The sequence below is a fragment of the Ovis aries genome, chromosome 12, assembly GCF_016772045.2.
Source record: "Ovis aries strain OAR_USU_Benz2616 breed Rambouillet chromosome 12, ARS-UI_Ramb_v3.0, whole genome shotgun sequence".
Lineage (NCBI taxonomy): Eukaryota > Metazoa > Chordata > Mammalia > Artiodactyla > Bovidae > Ovis > Ovis aries.
The window spans coordinates 50944044-50963421 of NC_056065.1; the positions used below are offsets into that span (position 1 = coordinate 50944044).

The 19378-nt window shown below is 55.9% G+C and overlaps 2 protein-coding genes across 10 annotated transcripts in view; one reads left to right on the plus strand and one right to left on the minus strand.

Moving 5' to 3' along the window:
- Window positions 1-6473, plus strand: part of ZBTB17 (zinc finger and BTB domain containing 17) — a 28415-nt gene extending 21942 nt beyond the window's left edge. For 4 of the 5 annotated variants that reach the window (XM_060396584.1, XM_060396583.1, XM_042257428.1 and 1 more), the window contains 14 exons: window positions 353-559; window positions 1389-1577; window positions 2197-2337; window positions 2666-2785; window positions 3341-3582; window positions 3659-3801; window positions 3898-4198; window positions 4384-4471; window positions 4564-4680; window positions 4771-4891; window positions 5157-5287; window positions 5595-5804; window positions 5920-6009; window positions 6094-6473. In XM_060396584.1, coding sequence (XP_060252567.1) covers window positions 355-559; window positions 1389-1577; window positions 2197-2337; window positions 2666-2785; window positions 3341-3582; window positions 3659-3801; window positions 3898-4198; window positions 4384-4471; window positions 4564-4680; window positions 4771-4891; window positions 5157-5287; window positions 5595-5804; window positions 5920-6009; window positions 6094-6377 — 2382 coding nt within the window. In that variant the 5' untranslated portion in view covers window positions 353-354 and the 3' untranslated portion in view covers window positions 6378-6473. Of the gene's footprint in view, window positions 1-352; window positions 560-1388; window positions 1578-2174; window positions 2338-2665; window positions 2786-3340; window positions 3583-3658; window positions 3802-3897; window positions 4199-4383; window positions 4472-4563; window positions 4681-4770; window positions 4892-5156; window positions 5288-5594; window positions 5805-5919; window positions 6010-6093 lie in introns of those variants that run through there. The other variant, XM_027975864.2, reaches the window with a different exon arrangement.
- Window positions 6474-7717: 1244 nt separating this feature from the next.
- Window positions 7718-19378, minus strand: part of SPEN (spen family transcriptional repressor) — an 88105-nt gene continuing 76444 nt past the window's right edge. For all 5 annotated transcript variants that reach the window (XM_060396580.1, XM_042257427.2, XM_027975860.3 and 2 more), the window contains 5 exons: window positions 11085-19233; window positions 10185-10661; window positions 9830-10024; window positions 9338-9496; window positions 7718-8863 (listed from right to left, as the gene is read on the minus strand). In XM_060396580.1, coding sequence (XP_060252563.1) covers window positions 8732-8863; window positions 9338-9496; window positions 9830-10024; window positions 10185-10661; window positions 11085-19233 — 9112 coding nt within the window. In that variant the 3' untranslated portion in view covers window positions 7718-8731. The remainder of the gene's footprint in view (window positions 8864-9337; window positions 9497-9829; window positions 10025-10184; window positions 10662-11084; window positions 19234-19378) is intronic.

A 19378-nucleotide genomic window follows, 5' to 3' on the forward strand; every position in this document is an offset into this window, starting at 1 on the left:
TGGTAAAAAAATGTTAAGCAACCGTTTGTTTTAAAAAGTACTGACAGTAATCAGTGTTTTGTGTTTACTTGGTTTTTTACTTTTTAATATCATTTACCTGCTGAGACATGAAGGTGACTGTTTCGTGGTGGCCTCTTCATGCGTTTTGGGTTTTGCACCTTTTCTGACCAGTCATTCTAAGGGTCTAGAAGCCAGCTCCTGGTTGGTCTGGGCCTGCAGAGGCATGTGGCCTTTGTGGACTTGGTTCCATCCTCCCTGTCCCCCTGCTTCTTGTCCGAGGGTGTCGGGATCACTGGTGGGGCCGGTTGTCGTCCTTCCTTGTGGTAATGCAGAGGCCTGTGGCTTTCCCCAGCCATGGATTTTCCCCAGCACAGCCAGCACGTCTTGGAGCAGCTGAACCAGCAGCGACAACTGGGACTTTTGTGCGACTGCACTTTTGTGGTGGACGGCGTTGACTTTAAGGCTCATAAAGCAGTGCTGGCAGCCTGCAGTGAATACTTCAAGATGCTCTTCGTGGACCAGAAGGATGTGGTGCACCTGGACATCAGTAACGCGGCAGGTACCCTGCTGGGTTCAGGGCCGAGTTTGTGGTGGGCCCCGTGCCACACACGGCCCTCCTTGAGCAGCACCTTCCAGCTGTGGGGGATGGAGGGTGGGTGCCAGACTTCCCACACAGGACTCGGCCATAAGTGCTTGAGTACCAAGTTCTTACCATGATTGAGAGGCCTCTTTTGACTGGGAGCGGGGTGGTAAGGGGAGAGTGGCAGGAAGACCTCATGATAAGGTTTAGGATGAGTGAACACAGGACAGGCTCATCAGAAGGGGCAGAGAGCAGGAAGGCTGTGAGCCCCTGGTCTCTTTCCATTCTGAGTCAATCTTTGACCCACTATCCCAGTGCCTTGATGGCAGTGGCAAGGTTTGGGTTCTGGAGGAGGAGTATCTGGAAGGTCTTGGGATTGAAGAAGGAGCTAACTGGTCTTAGGTTCAGGGTTGTTAACCCAGAATGACATGCCATGCTGCCAGAAGTTTGGCCAAGGTGGTGTTTCCCATTTTATAGATGTGGAAACTGAGGCCCAGAGAGGTTAGGTGACTGGCCTGGACGTCAGATAGAGGGTTGGTGGCAGAGCCCTGATGAAAGCCAGTGGTGATAAAGCGCAGTGGCTGGGTGGAGGGTGCTCAGAGTGGCCGTTCATACCCTCTGCCCTCTGTGGGTGTGCTGCTTTTTGGAACCTGCCTCTCCACTGGCACAGGAGATGGGGGAAGTAGCCTGCTACTGCCACTCTGCTTTTTACGAATCCCTCGATCCTGCCATGGAGTGGAGCGACTGGACAGGGTGCTGGTACCAGGTCTTGAGATGGTACCATGACGGATGTCTATGTCCTTGGCAGGCCTGGGGCAGGTGCTGGAGTTTATGTACACAGCCAAGCTGAGCCTGAGCTCTGAGAACGTGGACGATGTGCTGGCCGTGGCCAGCTTCCTGCAGATGCAGGACATCATCACAGCCTGTCATGCCCTCAAGTCACTGGCTGAGCCGGCTGCCAGCCCTGGGGAGAATGTGGAGGCCTCAGCCGCAGAAGGTAAGCTTCTTGGCAGGCTGTTCCTGAGCAGGTGGCTCTTGAAGAGAGCTCTGCCCCTGCCTCTGGGTCAGCGTCATATGGCCTCGCCTGGGTTGTAGGGAGCTCGTGGGGAGGAGCTGCAGCAAAGTCTGAGAATGCCTCTCAGAGGGGCCCTTCTGCCCTCTCTTCCTGAAGGCACTGGGCAGCCACGCCTGGCTCAGGGCCTTTATACCAGAATCCACTCCTCCAGCAGGCCTCCTCTCCCCCCACCTCCTCCTGGTCCTCTAGCTCCTCAGGAAAGCCCCCAAGGCCCCGTGTGGGCCAGAGTCCTCCTGACACACTTTGAGAAAAGCACACTCCTCTGCATGTAAGCAGCAGTCTCTAGCACCATTTCATGTGTGAGGTCTGTCTCCCTGACCAGTCTGCCAGTCCCACGGCTGTTACATCCCAGGCCTAGCTGGCAGTCTTGGCATGGTGTTGGTACCTGTGAAGAGTCTGTTGAGTGAGCCAACCGACAAACCACTACTTAGGTATATCCTAAGGGAGGGTCTGGAAGAGCTAGCAAGTTCTGGGCCACTTCACCCCTCCCAGTGGTGGGCACTTGATGGGAAATGGCAGGTCTGTCCTCTTCCATCTCCAGTGGGTGACAAGAGAGCCAAAGAGGAGAAGGCTGCTGCCACTGCGCTGAGTGAGCTGGACCCGGCCAGGAGCAGTCCGCCCGCGGGCCCAAGCCGGGAGCCCAAGGAGGAGCGAGGTGGCCAGGCCGAGAGCACGGGCAGCGGTGAGTTGCCATGCTGAGGATCCAGCTGACTGGCTGTCGCCTGCCTGTGGGCTCCAGCACCACAAGTGGCTTCCTCGGGAGGCTCTTGGTGAGGGGACACAGGCAGCTGCATCCCTTGAGCCCAGGCTCCCCAGAACAAACTGTTGGTTTTTCTGGGGCATCTGTTAAAGCCAGAGCAGAGACTCAAACGACCTGAGCTGAGATGTGCCAGCCCCCCCGCCCCAACCCTCCGGCCACAGCCACTTCCAGAGGCCTAGTCCAGGAGACCCATCCAGCCCCTGGACAGAGGGCCCCAATCCAGCCCTGGATGCCCCCACCCCCACTGCAGGTGCAGAGCAGACGGAGAAGGCAGATGCTCCCCGGGAGCCTGTGGAGCTCAAGCCGGACCCCACGAGTGGCATGGCTGCTGCTGAGGCCGAGGCTGCCTTGTCAGAGAGCTCAGAGCAAGGTACCTTCCACTGGCTAGGCCGGCCCTCACTTAGGTCAGCGTCCCCCACTCTTCCTGCGACAGCTGATCTCACTCTGAGTCACTCTTTCACATCAGCTTTTGGGCCAACATCATCTTTTCTCATTCCTGAACTTTGATGTCAGTTTCTTGGTTGTATATCCTATATCCTGGCCTTGCTTCCTTTTAGCACAGAAGTATGGCTGTCACAGTACTGGCCCGCCTGTTTCTCCCAGAGCTGAGCACCATGGGGGAGCTTTGCTGCCCCTGACACCCACCCCTGCCCCTGCCCCCAGTGCTTGTTGGCTGACAGCATCCTTCCCACCTGGGGCGCCAGCTTGGGGACCTGGTGGACCGAGGCCCATCTGTAACCTTCTGGTAGCACTGTCCGGGTCATCGGTCTCCCTAGGCTTCCTCCAGCCACCCTGCGGCTTCCAGACCCTGCCAGGCACTTGCGAGGCGCCCACGCAGAGATGAGCCCGCCCCCAGCCTCACTTGACACCCACCCCCCACCGCCCAACTCCCACGATGCCTCAGTGCCTGCCCTTCTCCTGGCAGAAATGGAGGTGGAGCCGGCCAGGAAGGGAGAAGAGCGAGAGGAGGAGGAGGGCGCCGCGCCGACGGTGGTCAAGGAAGAGGGGCCGCCACTGGAAAAGGGCGAGGCCCCGGAGGAGAGTGAGGAGTCAGCCAGCACGGACTCGGGCCAGGAGCTCGGCGCTGAGGCCCGAGGCCTGCGCTCAGGCACCTACGGCGACCGCACGGAGTCCAAGGCCTATGGCTCGGTCATCCACAAGTGCGAGGTGCGCCGTGGGCGGTGGCGGCCCGGCCCCGGGCCCCGCCCGGCTCCGCCCCTGACCCCGCCCCCTGCACCCGCAGGACTGTGGGAAGGAGTTCACGCACACCGGGAACTTCAAGCGGCACATCCGCATCCACACTGGTGAGAAGCCGTTCTCGTGCCGGGAGTGCAGCAAGGCCTTCTCCGACCCGGCCGCCTGCAAGGCCCACGAGAAGACGCACAGGTAGGCCCCGGGGCCGCCCCCTTCCTCCGCCTGACCCACCCTGGATCCCCGCCGAGCGCCCCTCCGCGACCTTCCTCCTCCGCACTCTACCGCCAGCCCGCTGAAGCCCTACGGCTGTGAGGAGTGTGGCAAGAGCTACCGGCTCATCAGCCTGCTGAACCTGCACAAGAAGCGGCACTCGGGCGAGGCGCGCTACCGCTGCGAGGACTGTGGCAAGCTCTTCACCACGTCGGGCAACCTCAAGCGGCACCAGCTGGTGCACAGCGGCGAGAAGCCCTACCAGTGCGACTACTGCGGCCGCTCCTTCTCTGACCCCACGTCGAAGATGCGCCACCTGGAGACGCACGACACAGACAAGGAGCACAAGTGCCCGCACTGCGACAAGAAGTTCAACCAGGTGTGGGCGCGGGGTGCGGCGCAGGGGAGGCTGGGGAAGAAACTGGGAGGGCAGATCCAGAGGGCGTTTGCCTTCTCCACCGGACCGGAGGAAGGGTGGAACCCCCGCAGGGCCCCCAGGGAGGGCCAAGACCAGAGGTTCCAGGGAGGGAGGGGCTGGCCTTCTGACCCCCTGTCTGGGTACAGGTGGGGAATCTGAAGGCCCACCTGAAGATCCACATCGCCGATGGGCCCCTCAAGTGCCGGGAATGTGGAAAGCAGTTCACCACCTCAGGTACGGCCTGGCTGGCCCCCGCCCCCACCCCACAGCGCCTCCATGCCCCCCACTCCCACCCCGTGCCAAGCCTTCCGTTGGTCTTGCCACAGGGAACCTGAAGCGGCACCTGCGGATCCACAGCGGGGAGAAACCCTACGTGTGCGTCCACTGCCAGCGGCAGTTCGCTGACCCCGGCGCCCTGCAGCGGCACGTTCGCATTCACACGGGTGGGTGGGTGAGCCTCGCGGGGGCGATGCGGGGACGTGGAAGGAAGGGAGGTGCTGACATCTTGTCCCGGCTCCTGCCTGCGTCCCCAGGTGAGAAGCCATGCCAGTGCGTGATGTGCGGCAAAGCCTTCACCCAGGCCAGCTCTCTAATTGCCCATGTGCGCCAGCACACCGGGGAGAAGCCCTACGTCTGTGAGCGCTGCGGCAAGAGGTGCTGCCCTTAGCCCCGCCCCGCCCCGCCCCGCCCCGCCCCGCCCCTGGCCCGGCCCCGCCCCGCCCCGCCCCCAATCCAGGCCCGGTGGCGTCCCAGCACTGGGTGGGCGGAGAGGGTCAGACAGAGCACAAGCCTGCTCTGTCCAGTCCGCTCAGGAATCGGTCACACGGCTGTCCAGAGCAGGTCTCTAAGTCCTCTTCCATCTCAGCCCTGCCTTATCCTGGGCGGTTCAGTGCAAAAGCCCTTCCCTCTGGCCCTGCAGATTCGTCCAGTCCAGCCAGTTGGCCAATCATATCCGCCACCATGATAATATCCGCCCCCACAAGTGTAGCGTATGCAGCAAGGCCTTCGTGAATGTGGGGGACCTGTCTAAGCACATCATTATCCACACTGGTGAGTGTGTGCCCACCTTTGTCCCAGGCCCTGACCCCGGGCCAGATGGTGGGTGGGGAAGGGGTGGGAGACGCCCTGGACCCCAGCCTTGGGAGCTGAAGGCTGCAGGCTGCTTCCAAAGCAGTTAACTCCCAGGAGGGCCCCACTTTCTCAGACCTTCTAGAAGGGCCATCTGTGCCTCAAGTAGCCACCCCAGAGCATTTCCTGATGCAAAGACAGGGCTGCAGGGGAAGCTGGAGGCCACTGAGGTCCTCCCCCCCTGCACCCTCCCCCCAATGGCAGGAGAGAACCTTGCCTCCCCCCCCAGGAGAGAAGCCCTACCTGTGTGACAAGTGTGGTCGCGGTTTCAACCGGGTGGACAACCTTCGCTCCCATGTGAAGACTGTGCACCAGGGCAAGGCCGGCATCAAAATCCTGGAGCCAGAGGAGGGTGGTGAGGTCAGTGTGGTCACTGTCGATGACATGGTCACGCTGGCCACCGAGGCACTGGCAGCAACGGCTGTCACACAGCTCACAGGTGTGGACATCACTCAGCTCCCAGGGCAGTAGGGGGTGGTCACAGCAGGGCTGCCTCTGGGGCATCTGCAGAGGAGCAGGTGACTGGTCTCAGGCCTTGCTGATTCCGCCCACAGTGGTGCCAGTAGGGGCCGCAGTGACTGCCGATGAGACTGAAGTCCTCAAAGCTGAGATCAGCAAAGCTGTGAAGCAAGTGCAGGAAGAAGGTGAGAGGGGAGCGGAGCTGCCTTCAGGGAAGGTGGTGGGCCCAAGGGCCCTTCCTGTTGTGACCTCACCCCTACCTTCCACAGATCCCAACACCCACATCCTCTATGCCTGTGATTCCTGCGGGGATAAGTTTCTGGACGCAAACAGCCTGGCCCAGCACGTGCGGATCCACACGGCCCAGGCACTGGTCATGTTCCAGACAGATGCGGACTTCTACCAGCAGTATGGGCCGGGCAGCACGTGGCCAGCCGGGCAGGTGCTGCAGGCCGGGGAGCTGGTTTTCCGTCCTCGGGACGGGGCCGATGGGCAGCCTGCCCTGGCAGAGACACCCCCCACAGCCCCTGAATGTCCACCGTCTGCTGAGTGAGCAGGCACCCCTCCTCCTATTTAAGGATGGATGGCACCCTAGAACTGAGAAGGGTGACCCCATTCCCTAGAGAGAATAAATTTGATTATTTTCTAATGCTGCCTGTAGCTCCCTGCGGGGGTGGGGTGGGGAGCTGGCAGCTCTAGCTGATACCATAGAAGGGCTGCTCCACTCAGCTACCAGCCAGCGGAGCCTTCTTCTTGGGAAGGCCAGGCTGTCCCTTTGCAGGGAGCCCCAAGACCTGTCTAGAAGGAGGCTGACCCCTTCGCCTGAGTTGGGATGTGGGCAGCACACCAGAGAAACTGTGGCTCCATGAGCCCCATTCCCTCATCTGGTCTCCTCTTTGGAGGCTGCTCACTTGCTTAACCTGAGGATTGGACCTTCCCTCTCTGCCGTGAACACAGCTGTGACCCTGCTCCCCTCTGCTCAGGTGTTGGGAGCTGGGCCCAAAGGGCTTGGCCACACTGCTTACCAGGATCCAGAGCACCTCTGCAGGGCCCAGTGTGAGGGCTCATTCAGCCAGAGCAGCAAGGTAGGCAGAGCACCAGACCAAGCAGGCCACAGGCCTGGTTCTGTTGGGCTTAAGGAAGCCAGAGAGCACATTTGCTTCATGGTAACTCTGGCTGCAAGATCAAGGCCAGGCCAGCGTCATCTTCTGGGAACATTTACTTGCCCTGTATCAGTGGAATCTCTAAGGTGAGGGGCTGGAGGGACAGGAGTGAGTGGCCAGGAGCTCTGGTGGGGAGGTGGGAGGTACAGCAGCAGGGGTGAAGAAGCAGGGGCTCCGGAGATGCCGTCTCTGCTGCCTTTCCATATGGCTTGTCCCCAACAGCTGTAATTCCTCACTCAGAGATGGCCCCATCCAGCACTGGAGTCCAGGGATACTGCAAGTGAGACCAGTCTGTGTTCCGTCCCTCCTTGCCCAACTCATCTTGTGGTGGGTCCAGCTGTTCGGAAGCAGCTGCTGCAGGGCCAGCCTGCACCTTATCCAGAGGAGGAAGGGATGAGACCCCAAAGCTTAATGTTTCTGAGTTTGACTGGGCAGCGGCTCTATTCTTTATCTAATTTGAAGTGCCTTCAATGTTACCCAGAAACCAGTTGGGACCTTGAAGTGTCACATTACCACCACAGCAGTGAAAAGGTGGTTCAAGTTGTAGTCTGATGAAAATTTTTTTGTACAAGATAAAATTATCCTTGGGGAAGATTAGTGGCAGAAAGGAGATGGGTTCTATATACAGACTTAGGGGATTAAAAGCAAACATGGGGTGAGGGCTTACTGTTCTAGAGGCCAAGGACCCCTGGTCCTCCCATCCAAGTGAAAGTCACATCCACACTTGACATGTTTTGTATTTTTTAATAAAGTTTGTAATCCAATGGACACACAAAACAAAACTGCGCTGAGAAAAACAGTTTCATAAATTAATAAGTGTTAGGAAGTTGAGGGAGAGGTCAAGGTCACAGAAAGAAGGGAAGCCAGTCTTTTTGTGTGTGACACTTCCAAATTGTGGGGGCAGGGCCCGTGCTATAACGAAGCGCACTTATACAAATGAGTGACAATACAAAGTCTGAGTATGAAAATAAGATTTTCTCTGAAAACACATTTTTGGCACAGATTAAAAAAAATGTATGTCAGGGAATTTGATTTTTAAGTCAGTATTATATATATTTATATATATTATATATTTATATATACACACATCCCAAGTTCTGCATATTCCACTAGGAGAGAAAATCCTTCCGTTTGCTCTTTTTGATTGTAAACTGTACATCCTGGGTGAATCAAAGATGGTGGTGGCAGAATTAAGAGAGGTGACATCCAAATGAGCAAGGGGAAGGGAGGAGTGGGGACCAAACAACTCAATGAAATGTTCCTTGACCCCAAGGTTTCAGCAGATGTTTGAAGTCCTGTGTGAGTCTGTGATGTGTGTTCACGTACACCAAGACATCCAGAGTGTCACAGCCTGTCTTCACTGTGCAAAAGTCCAAGTCACTAATTTAGTGCAAAGGCAGTTCTGTTTTGTTTCTTAAAAACAAAAACAACAAAAAAATCCCACTGCCCTGTTCCTTTTCTCCAAAAAGAGGAGAGAGAAACCCAGCCTCAAGGTGTCTGCAAGTCCATCGGTTGGTGGTCTGTCCTTGGGCTAAACGTCATGTAAACATACAAGTAGCAGCACCACTGCCCAGAGGGATCTGTCCGACTGAGCCGGGCGGGCGGGCAGGAGGGTGAGGCTGGCCGTCTGGCAGTGGAGTCTGTCCCCTTGGGCAGCTTCTTCCTCCGCTTGGCTGGGTTGTCTGTGTGTGATTTTTGCTGCAGAGCCTCAGGAAGATACACTGAATGGTGGCCACTCAGTGGCTCACACAGAAGCAATGACGATCATGAGGTGGGGCGAGATGCTGGAGATGCTGGCCAGGAGGTCAGGGGCCAGCCGGGACAGGTGACTCTCGGAGAACTCGCAGGGCGGGAAGATCTGCAGTACGTAGGCAGGCTGGAGTGGGGACGAGAGAGAGAACTGGGACCCCCGGCTTCACATCACCCACCCACTACCTCTCCTCCCTCAAAACTCCCAACTGGGGGGCCCTGAAGGCCCAACACACGGAGCCAGGCTGAGTCAAGTTCCCAACCAGCTAAGGTCTCTTGAGGCTTTCAGAAGAAAACTAGGTATCAGAAAACAAACAAACTGACTGCCTCCCTGGGACCCTCTTTTCAATCATTAAGCTCAAGAAAAACCTGCTGTCTCAGCTGCCCACTGTCTCCCAGATGGGCAAACGGCAGTCCTCCCCATACATGCCCATCCCCAGCTGGCCTCCTCCATCCAGAAGGCCCCTTTGTCCAGCTCCTCTGCAAACTGTCCTGGACTCCTCTAGTTGGCACTGGCAGGTTAGTCAAACTGCCCAACCAACACTACCCACAACCCCCACCCCCACAGGCGTGCTCTGCCAAGGCAGGATGCTGGGCTGACCTGATTGGAGCCGGGGTTGGGAACATTGATGATCCCTGCCGCCTGCTTGGCCTGCAGGTATGTGATGAAGGCAGCCTTGAGCGACTCTGTTTGGCTCACGACGTCCTCTTGGTCGCGGCCACAGGGCAGAGCCAGCAGCAGACAGTAATCTGTCTCCACCTGGCGGAGAGGGAGCTGTCAGTGATCAGAGGCCACCTCACAAAAGGTCAGAGACCAAAAAGACTCTCCAACCCAGGGGATTTGGCTTCTAAATCCACAAAAACCCCTACTGCTGAGATGACCTTGAGGTCCATCCATATACTTGTTGAATAAAAAGAGCCTCATCTCTGGGTCTAGAGGAACTTTACACCCCTAGTGGAGACAGAACACACCCTTCATCATCCACTCTAAGAATCCCATTACTGCATTCCAAAACAAGCCAGGGAGACAGTGGGGGCCACCCATGGCCTCCCTTCTTGGTGGGACAGTGGCTCACCTGGCCCTGAGCCTTACCGTCATCCTTCGGGCAACCCCTTCCAGCTGTGAGGCCTCCAGGCGCATCCGCTGGGCAATCCGCAGGGGGGGCCCTCCTTCAGAGAGGGGCAGGGACCGATGGGCCAGGACGTTGTTGCCAGAGACGAAGTGGAGCTGCACAGCAGCCGTGTCGTTCTTGAGGGCCAGGAGGCCCTGCCACACAATGGGGTACTTCTGTTCGCAGGGAAACAAAGAACAGTGAGCTCATGGCTGGAGAATGAGGCCATGCTGGTCATGGCCCTGAGGAGAAGGTGCTGATCTAAGTGGGGATCTCAGGACAGTGAACACAACGTAAAGCTTGGAGGGTGGTAGGCGAGGCCCTGTCCAGGCTTACCTTCAGAAGCTGCACCATATCCACAGGCCTCTGGGAAGTCAAGTGTGGAGAGGAATCTTGTTTGGGGGTGGGTGGGGCTTCAGTATGGGGCAGAGCCAGTCCCGGAGGGGTGCTGGGGCCTGAGGAGGTGGGGACAAACAGCGGCTGCTTTGGGGCAGCCTGAGCAGGAAGAGTCGGGAGGTCAGGCTTCAAGGAGACACACACAGGGGAGGGATAGGAGGTCTGGCTCGTCTCTGCCTGTGCCCTCTGGACCTGGGTGTGAGGCTCAGCCGGCCTGTTGGCAGAGACATTAGGGAGGCGCGGCTGCTCGACTCCTGTCTGGGTGCCCTTGGCTTCCTGGGACACCGGAGGCATCTTGCTGCTTGGAGGCTGGCTGAGCTGGGAGGGCTGTGCAGGCTGGGCCGGCTGTGTGGATTGCACAGGCTGGAGGGGCTGTGCAGGCTGAGCAGGCTGTAAGGGCTCGCCTTCAGGGGGGCCCTGGAGTTGGGTGGGAAGAAAAAGGAAGAGTCGGTCTGTTTCTCACAAAGAGCATCTTGCCCCCAACCAAGCAGCCAAAAGCTCCCGGATGGGTCACCTGCAGGGCAGCTCCTGGCAGCCAGGCCCCTGGAGAAAGCTTTTACCAGATGGCCCCGCTCTCAGGCATTCAGGATTGAGGGTTCTGGTAAGAGGTCACCTGTTCCCTACCTTGTCACCCCCTCGGGTCACGGCCGCCGCACCACCCGCTCCCACTGTGAGTTCCCTCATGTCCCCCAGGCTCTGCTGTAATCTGATCCCTTCATTCTGCAGTTGAGGAAGCTCCTCTTGAAATCCACAAAAAGGACGACATATTTCAGGGACCTCACTGGTACCCGCCACCCTCCACCAACTCTCGGGACCAGAAGACAGACTGGGCGTGCTCACCTGAGCGGGAACCTTGGTCCGGGAAGGCAGACCAATGGAGGCCGCGGCAGGGAACTGCGTGTGTGTGAGCTGGGCCGGGCCGTGGTAGGTGCGGACGTCTCCGTACCGGTACTCCTGGAAGAGCTCCCCGCTCGAGTGCACGATCTGCACCCCATGGGTCACCACCACTGGTGGGGTCAGAGGCAGCCCCTGAAGCTGGTTGCTAGGGGTGACTGTGAGGATGCGGGCCTCCCCGTGAGAGGCAGGGGCAGGGGCAGCTTTGGCATCTGCCGTCTTAGCAGCTTCTTTCCCTGGCTGCTGAGGGGCCTTGCTGGCTGGCGGCACCTTCCCGACCCCGTCTGCCGCCCGGGGCTGCTCGCTGACGGCAGTCACGTGAGGATGCACCATGATCCTCACATCCCGGGGCACGGTGTACGGGTGTAGCCGGTACTCAGACTGCATGACCAGCACCTCCGACTGCACGGGGGCTGCGGCTCGAGCCACGGGCAGGTGGTAGTGCACTTCCTCCTCTGGAGGGTGCTGGGAGGCCAGGGCGGGCACCCCAGCTGCAGCCGGCTGGGGGGTGCCAGTGCGCTGCGGGGCCCGGACCTCTATCTGCTGCGGCTGCAGGGGGGCCCGTGGAGAGTGGAGTGTCTCGGGCCGGATGCTGTAGGTGATGCTAGGCAGTGTGGGCGTGTTCATCCTCACCTCGCCCTGAGACAGGTGACTGAGGGACACAGTCTGGGTGATGCTGTGTGGTGGCATAATGACAGACTGCTCCGGGTGGATGCTGGAGATGAACTGGGGCACAGGAATGCCTGCTGCCAGCATGACCGTGGCGTTCGTGGACAGCGCGGTGGACGTGGTGCTGCTGGGGTGGCATGCCCGTGGGAACGGGCTTGGAGCGGGCCCACTGGGTCGAGGGGAATGTGCATCTGGCTTGGTGGCTGCCAGATGGGACACCGTTCGATCTGTCGGGGTGCTGGGCCCCGACGTGACGTGGTTCACTTCTGCTGGCAATTTGCTGGGCAGGGCCGGAGGGTGGTGGGGAGTAAGAGTGGAGCCCAGGTTCGCCGGCTGAAGGACCTTGGTCTCTATTTTGAGGGTGACAGGGTCAGCAAGCTTTTTGTTAGTGGTGACTATGCTTGGGGTGAGGACTAGCTGGTTGTGAACCAGCACTGGAGGTGTGTTTATGCCCTGGGTGAGGACCTTCACTGTGCCACCCTGGGTGACGGGTGTGGACACAGACAAGTGAATGGGCTCGGGCTTCTCCAAGGACGGACGGTCAGCCTTCACCGATGAAATCACAGGAGATGCGTTGTACGTCTGTGCAGTCAGTACCAGGGTAGAATGGGTGGCCACGTTTGCATAGCCTGAAGGAGCTTGAGGGCCTTTGGCCGGAGGCTGAGACGGCGTGACAGAATCGGGTTTGACCTGAGGCTTGGACACCGACTGTTGAAATTCAATGTCCATCGCGCTTGCTGGGGGGATCTGGCTGATTTTGGCGCTGATCCGCTGGGGCCCTTCAGTCTTCTGCCCCGAGTAGCTCAGGAGCACAACCCCTTCGGAAGTGTTCACGCGCAGCCCAGCACCAGAGCCCGTGTCTGCTGGGCGGTCATCAATCACAGACATAGACCCCGGGTGGAACCGGTTGTGGTCACTGCTGCTGGATCTCTGTTTGCACTTTGCTGATGGCGCGATCACGGCACCCGCCACCGTCACGGCACCCGTTGTTGTGGCTGTCACACCCCCAGAGGCAGCGGTCACCGCACCCGCCGTGACCGTCACTGCACCTGTGGCGGCATTCACTGTGCCCGGAGTGGCGTTCACTGTGCCCGTGGCGGCGTTCACCACACTGGGGGCGGCGTTCACTGGAGTGGTGAGAACGTTCACGGGCCCCGTCAGGACATTGACTGGTCCCTTCAGGACGTTCACGGGGCCAGTAGGAGTGTTCACCAAGCCTTTCAGCGTGGCCACTGAGCCCTTCACAGGGCCTTTCAGGGCATTCACAGGGCCAGCCAGTGCATTCACGGGGACCAAGGAGACATTCACCAGGCCAGTCAGGGCGCTCACCAGGCCTGTCAGGGTCTGAGGAGCAGGTTTCGCCAGAGTTATCTTCTGCGAATTCTCCAAATCAATGCTGACAGGCATCCGGCTAATGACAGAAGTAATTTTGGGAGCAATGACTGGAGTCACCTTTTCTTTGTCAGCAGCTACTGGAACCTCTGAGGCCTGTGTGTCAGAGGTGTTAGTTACTGGAGTTGCTGTTTTTTCTTCTAAAATAGGTTTTTTAGATTCAGCTGGAGGAGGCAGTGCCTCATGCAGGCAAGGGGCAGCACTGACAGGCTCTGCAATGGCAGCTGTGACACTCGTGGAAGTGACACCCGTAGCAGATACATATTTGGGGTCCATGAGGATCTTCCTCAGCGTACTGGAGCTGGTGTCGATGTCAGAGGCCTTGGTGTCTGGGGGAAGAGCTGGAGACGGGGTGGACTGCGCCTGTGGCTCCTCCTGCCTCGTGATCCACTCTGTCACCTTCGCAGGGGGACTCTGGTGCGGGATCCCCCCAGGAGCGACAGGGAGTGGGAGCTTTGCTATCGTTACCGAGGGAATTGGGGGGGTGGGCATGCTTGAGTCACTGGGCGGGGTCACTGGGTCACTTTCAATGATGGAGTGCACCTTGAATCTGGCTTGAGGCTCGTCATGCACAGGGGCAGGCTGCGAGGGAGGGGCGGGGTCTGGCAGCACAGGTGCTCTGGTCGGAGTCTCTTCCTCCATGCTGCTTTCTTGGGGCAGATCCTCTCGGGATGGAGTCTTGCTTGGGTCAGAAGCACATGACTCAGGAGCAGTGGACTGGGGCTTGTCATTCTGCTTTTCTTCCTGTGGAGCTTCCGGGGGTTGTACCGTCGTCCCATCACTTGAAGTGGGGCTCTTGCTTTGAACCTGCTCAGGTTCAGGGACATGGGTCTCTGTAGTGCCCCCTGTTTTCCTGTTTGTATTCCGTTTGCGGCGTGATCGAGTAGTCTTCTGGCGCCCTTTATCTTTCCGAACCAGAGGCACTTCTGCTTCTTTTGAGCCCTTGGCTCCTGGCACTGGGTGGGAGGTCTCGCTGCTGTCTCCTCTGGCTTCCTTGTTGTCTGCTGGGCCTGCTGAGGGGTCAGGCGCACTGCCTGGTGGCCTAGAAGATTCAGCAGCAGCCTCTGTCTCCAAGATGCCAGACACAGCCTCATTGGTCTCAGGCTCCATGCCTTCCTCAGGAGGTGGCGGATCTGTCTGAGATTCCGCAGGGTAAGGTGGCGGTGCAGGGAAGTTTTCTGGCTCCCCAGAAATGTCATTGATGATGGACCCGATGGCTGCGGCCAGCTCTGTTTCGCTGGCTTGGTGTGCAGGCTTGTCCCTGTCCTCTGTAGTGAGGCCCTCTGCGGCATCAGAAGCTGCCGCCTTGAAAGCTGAAGGTGTGGAGGTTTCCGTGAGCTTCTCGATGTTCTCCACGGCCTGCTCCAGCTCCATCTGCCGGGCTAACTGATTTGCTTCTGGGGACTGCTTGGAGGCAGATACATCCTCCTTCTCTGGTTCCTTGTCCGGTTCAGTGGGCTCACTGTTCAACTGTGATGATACACTCCCCTCCTTCTGGGGACTCTTGCTCTTCTCGGGGGAAACCGCCACGACCCCAGCCTCCTTCTCCACCGGCAGTTCTGAAGGGCCCGCAGCCACACTGGGACTCACGGTGGCTTCCGCATTTTTCACGTTTGCAGATCTGTCCACCGCCGACCTAGAGTTTCGAGATCGTCCTCTCTTTGACTTGGAGTTTTTCTCAGGGGCTGCTTTTTTCTCCACTACTTCAACTGGGGGGGTTCCGGGTGGATTTCTGTCCGTGCTCCTCTCTTTCTTGTCACGTTCCTGTTCACTCGCTGCTGCTTCTTTATCAGCCTTGGATTTTGTATTATTTTCCCTCACATTCACCTGGGCACTCCCCTCAGTGGTCGCCTCAGGACGTTCGGGGTCAACTTTGGGTTCGTTTCTTCCCCTCTTCCCTTGCTGACCACCAGCAGCTGCTTTCTGGGATCGTGGGGATCTCCAGCCCTCAGCTGGTTTGACTGTCTCGACTTCTTTGGCCTCAGTCTCGTCATCTTCATCGGCCCGACGGCGAGTCTTTGGAGGCCTCCCTCTCCGAGGGGTCGTGGGAACCGCCGCGGCCTCCTGCAGCTCCCGCTCCAGTCTCTTCCTGGTCACGCGCGGCTGCTCCACGGGCTCCTTGACTGGAGAGCGGCTATCATGGTCGCCCATGGTTGCGTAAACACTCCTCACATTCCGGCGCCTAGTTCGGCCAAGTGGCAAGCTTGGCTCAGGGTGTTCAGGGTCTGTGGCTGAGTTTTTAGAAGCAGTCCTTGTAATCTTCTCTGCCTCCATCTTCAGTTCTAAAAGCTTCTGTGCCTCTCCCCGGGGAGAATTGGACCGCTTGAGCTTTTCCCGGTCTATCCTCTCACTCTTCCTGGTGACGGGCTTTTCCACGACACTTGCTGCAGCTGCCTGAATGGGGGTCTTGGAACGTTTACTTTTGTTTGGCTTTTTATCTTTTGCAGCAACTGGAGGATCAACCTCTACAACTTCAGTAGCCGGAGGTGGAACCTCAGGAACGTCTTCCGTTTTTTGACTTGTGTTAGGTTCAACGTTAGCGGCCAAGTCTGGCTTTTCCACTTGAGGCTCATCGGCTTCTTCAGGCTTCTGAGTTGGTTTTGAAAGTGTCTGGGTGCTGTTAGGTTCAGGATCTATACTGATCTCTACTTGGGAAAATGAGGCCCCAGGAGTTGGAGGTTTGGCATCCAGATAAGGCAGCTGATCGACTGACGAGCCTCCTTCAACAGTGGAAGGAGGCTCGGCGGTATCTTTCCTGGTGTCCACTCCTGGAGGCAAGTCTCCTTGCTCAGGCTGTTCCACAGTGACGGGAGCCAGATCTGTACTTGTGGGTTTTGCTTCTTCTGGGACAGAGGCTGGCTCAGTGGTCTTTTCTTCTGGCACCAGAGGCCCCTCTCCAGTCTTTTCACCAGCTGTCTTCTCCAGTGATGCTGCTGTTGATTCTGGAGCTATAGCAGTGACACTAGGAGGCCCAACTGAAGATGGGGTTTTCAGTTCTGGCTCTTTATTCTCAGAAGCAGATTCTGGGCTCTTGGGATGATCCTCTGTATCTTCCTGTTTCTCAACCTCTTTGGGTTTCTGGTCTTTTTCTTTTTCTTTCTGCTGCATTCGTGTGAGTTCCATGAATTTGCTATGGAAAAGAACTACTGGCTCTTGAATCAAGTCAGTTGTGTTATTCAGCCCATCAGAGGTCTGCCTCCCATACAACCTGCCGGAAACGAAGTCAGATTCTTCCTCTTTCCTCTCTAGATGCTGCAGTCGCTTGGAATCTTGTTCAAAGATAGAGCTGTGTAAAAAACGAGAAGCAAATAATTCTTGCCTTTCCTGTTCTTCTTCTTTATGGTCATCTTTCTTATCATCCATTTTCCCCTCTGAATCAGTCCGGATTTTCTTCTTTTTCATGTACCAGGATGGAATAGGTCTTGGAGCAGAGTCTACCTTTTCTTTATCTTTGTTGTTTCTAAAATTAGCAAATCGGGAGTCCCAGTCAAGAAAAGACCAATTTTCTTCTCGAGAGGAAGAAAGGGATTTGGCTCTTTCAAGCAAAGCCTTAGTGTCCGGTGTGATTGTCTTATCCAATGCAAAAGAATAGAATTTGTTCCTTTCTAAAGAACTGGAGAGTCTTTCATCTCTCTCACGTAGTTTGTCTTCTCTGTCTCTCAATAAAAAAGACAACCGAGAACTTTCAAATAATGCAGAGGCTCTAGGTGAGTGAGATTTGTGTTCACCATCATCATCAGAATCAGAAGGCACTTCGCCAGGTTCCAAGTCACGGACAGACCTCTTTCGAAGGCTGTCTCTCTTAATTACGCTGTTTGGGAAACTCACATCAAATCTACTGGCATCGTGTTTCATTTGAGAATCCCACCGATTTAGTTCATCTTCAGGATTCAAGACAGACAGTTTGATTTTAGCCATGTCTGCCATCTGTTCTCTCCTGCTTGAATCATAAGGATTAAATTTTAAGGACTCTTCTCTGACTGTTATATGAGAATAGGGGAGACCTTTGTCATCTACTTTAGGAGACCCTCTTATGGACATTACCCTAGGAGAACCAATAGGGTCATCATCTTCATGGAAGGAACCAAGCCGGACACTGGGAGAACCACCAGTCCTTTCAGAATCTTCACTGATCTGGCGTGAACTTCTGTAGTTCCTTTCTCTCTTGGTGCAGATGTCAAAATCAACATGGTCCATCCTTTTCTTTTTGCTGGGAGGAGAGTCATCGGTGACATCCTGAGGGGGTTTGCCTACCTCGTGAACAAGACTACGTCTTTCGTATTCATCCACATCTTTTTTAGGACTGCCGAACTTCTCAGACTTGGCTATTTCCATCTCCATCTGCTGTTTTCTACGACTCTGCTCCATTTGTTTTCGGTAACTCTGCGTGTGATCAATATCAATGCCAATTTTTTCTTCAGTATTTACTGAATGTGGTTTCTCTTGGCCCGATTTACATTCAAGTGGTTCATCACGAAGACTGCAATAGTTTTTCCTATTATCTTCTCTCTCTGGTCCTTGATCATCTAATAGCTCCAGCTGTTTGAGTTGTAGTTTTGAGGCAGTGGGTTTTTTTGACTGGATTTCTTGATTTTCCACAGATTCACCTACTGGTTCTCTCAGCCTTGCTTGCAGATCTGAGTTGGGCCTTGAGCCAGTCCCAACAGAAATACTGGTAAGCTCCTGACAGTCTTTGGGGCTGGGAACAGCATTAAGTCTGTCTAGTTTAAGTTTTTTAGATTCTCTTTTAAGAATTTCTTTCCTCATAGGCTTTTTTTCAGACTCTCCTTCCCTCAGCAGAATGACATCTCTAGAGGACATGTCAGGCTGTTTCTTTAAAACCACCCGAGCATCTTCCATCTCTGGACTGCTTTTCTTGAGGTCTGATTTCTGCCTTTCTGCTTTCAAATTGGAATCTGCAAAACGCCTTTTCCTCGCCTCCAGCTTCTCCAGATCCCCAGCACTCACCCCGTCAGCACTCTGCTCTGGTTTTAAGTGCTTCCTGGGTTTAGGCCGGCCTTCCTTATCTACCACTTCTATGTGGCTTGAAAGCCCCCTTTCCTTTGGCACTTTCATCCTAACAGATTCCAGTTTAGACAATTCAGACTTTGCAGGCTCTGCCTGAGAGGTCTGAAGTTTCTGATCTAAGGCAGAAGACTTGACAGCGTCATTATCAAGCTTGGACTTCAGCTTTTCCAAAGGGGCGTGGTCAATAACCTTCCCCTCTTTTTCTTTCACTCGAGTCAAAACCACACAAGGCATGAGTTCCAAGCGGTTTTTGGCTAATCCTTCTTTGTCAGCCTTCTCTCTGCTCAGTTTATTAGAACTCCTCAACTTTTCGGGGCTTTGTTCTCTCTCATTTTCTTGGTCTGTTTCCGAAGACTGAGAACTTGGGGAATGAACTTTTCCTTTTCGTTTCTGCTTGTCAGTTTTGTCCTTCTCCACCTTTTCCTTCCTTATTAAACGTCTCTCTCTTTCCACTCTCTCAGGGTCGAAAGTTCGCTCTTTATCTGTCTTCTCATTTTTTGCATAGCGTTCCAAACGAGGTTTGTCAAGTTTATCATATCTTGGAGGGGAAAGTGAGCTGCAGCTTCCACTCCGGTCTGAGGAGCGGCTGTAAACCCTCCTCTCGGAATCACTCGGCAGTCTCTCCGACTGTGAGGGAGATGTTCCAGGGCTCTGAGGGCGTCGCAAGTGCACTGGACTCTGACTGCGTTCGATTGGTCTCCTCTCGTGGTCTCTGTCCCGGTCAGACTCAAATCTTTCACGCTCTCTTTCTCGCTCCCTTTGTCTGTAACTGTATTCCCGAATATCTTGTTCATAAGGATCATTTCTATAATCCCTATACTCCCGGGGATCATCATAATATCGTGATTCATAGTAGTCTCCTTGGTAAGTTTCCCATTCTGAATAAAATTCTCTCCCTCGAGCTGGATAGTCCCGTCTGGAATCCTCAGGATATGTGCCTGGAGTACGGACATTCTCATAATATGTACGATCTTGGCTATAGTCATAAGATCCCCTTCGTTCTTCTCTGCCAAAGACAAAAAAGAATGTGTTGGTTTTTTGTCTTCTTGTCACTGACACATTAATCATACACGTGCAGTTATAGAGTCCTGCTTCTAAAAACCTTTGCCGTTATTTAATCATTAGAACTGGGGCTTCCTTCGTGGCTCAGT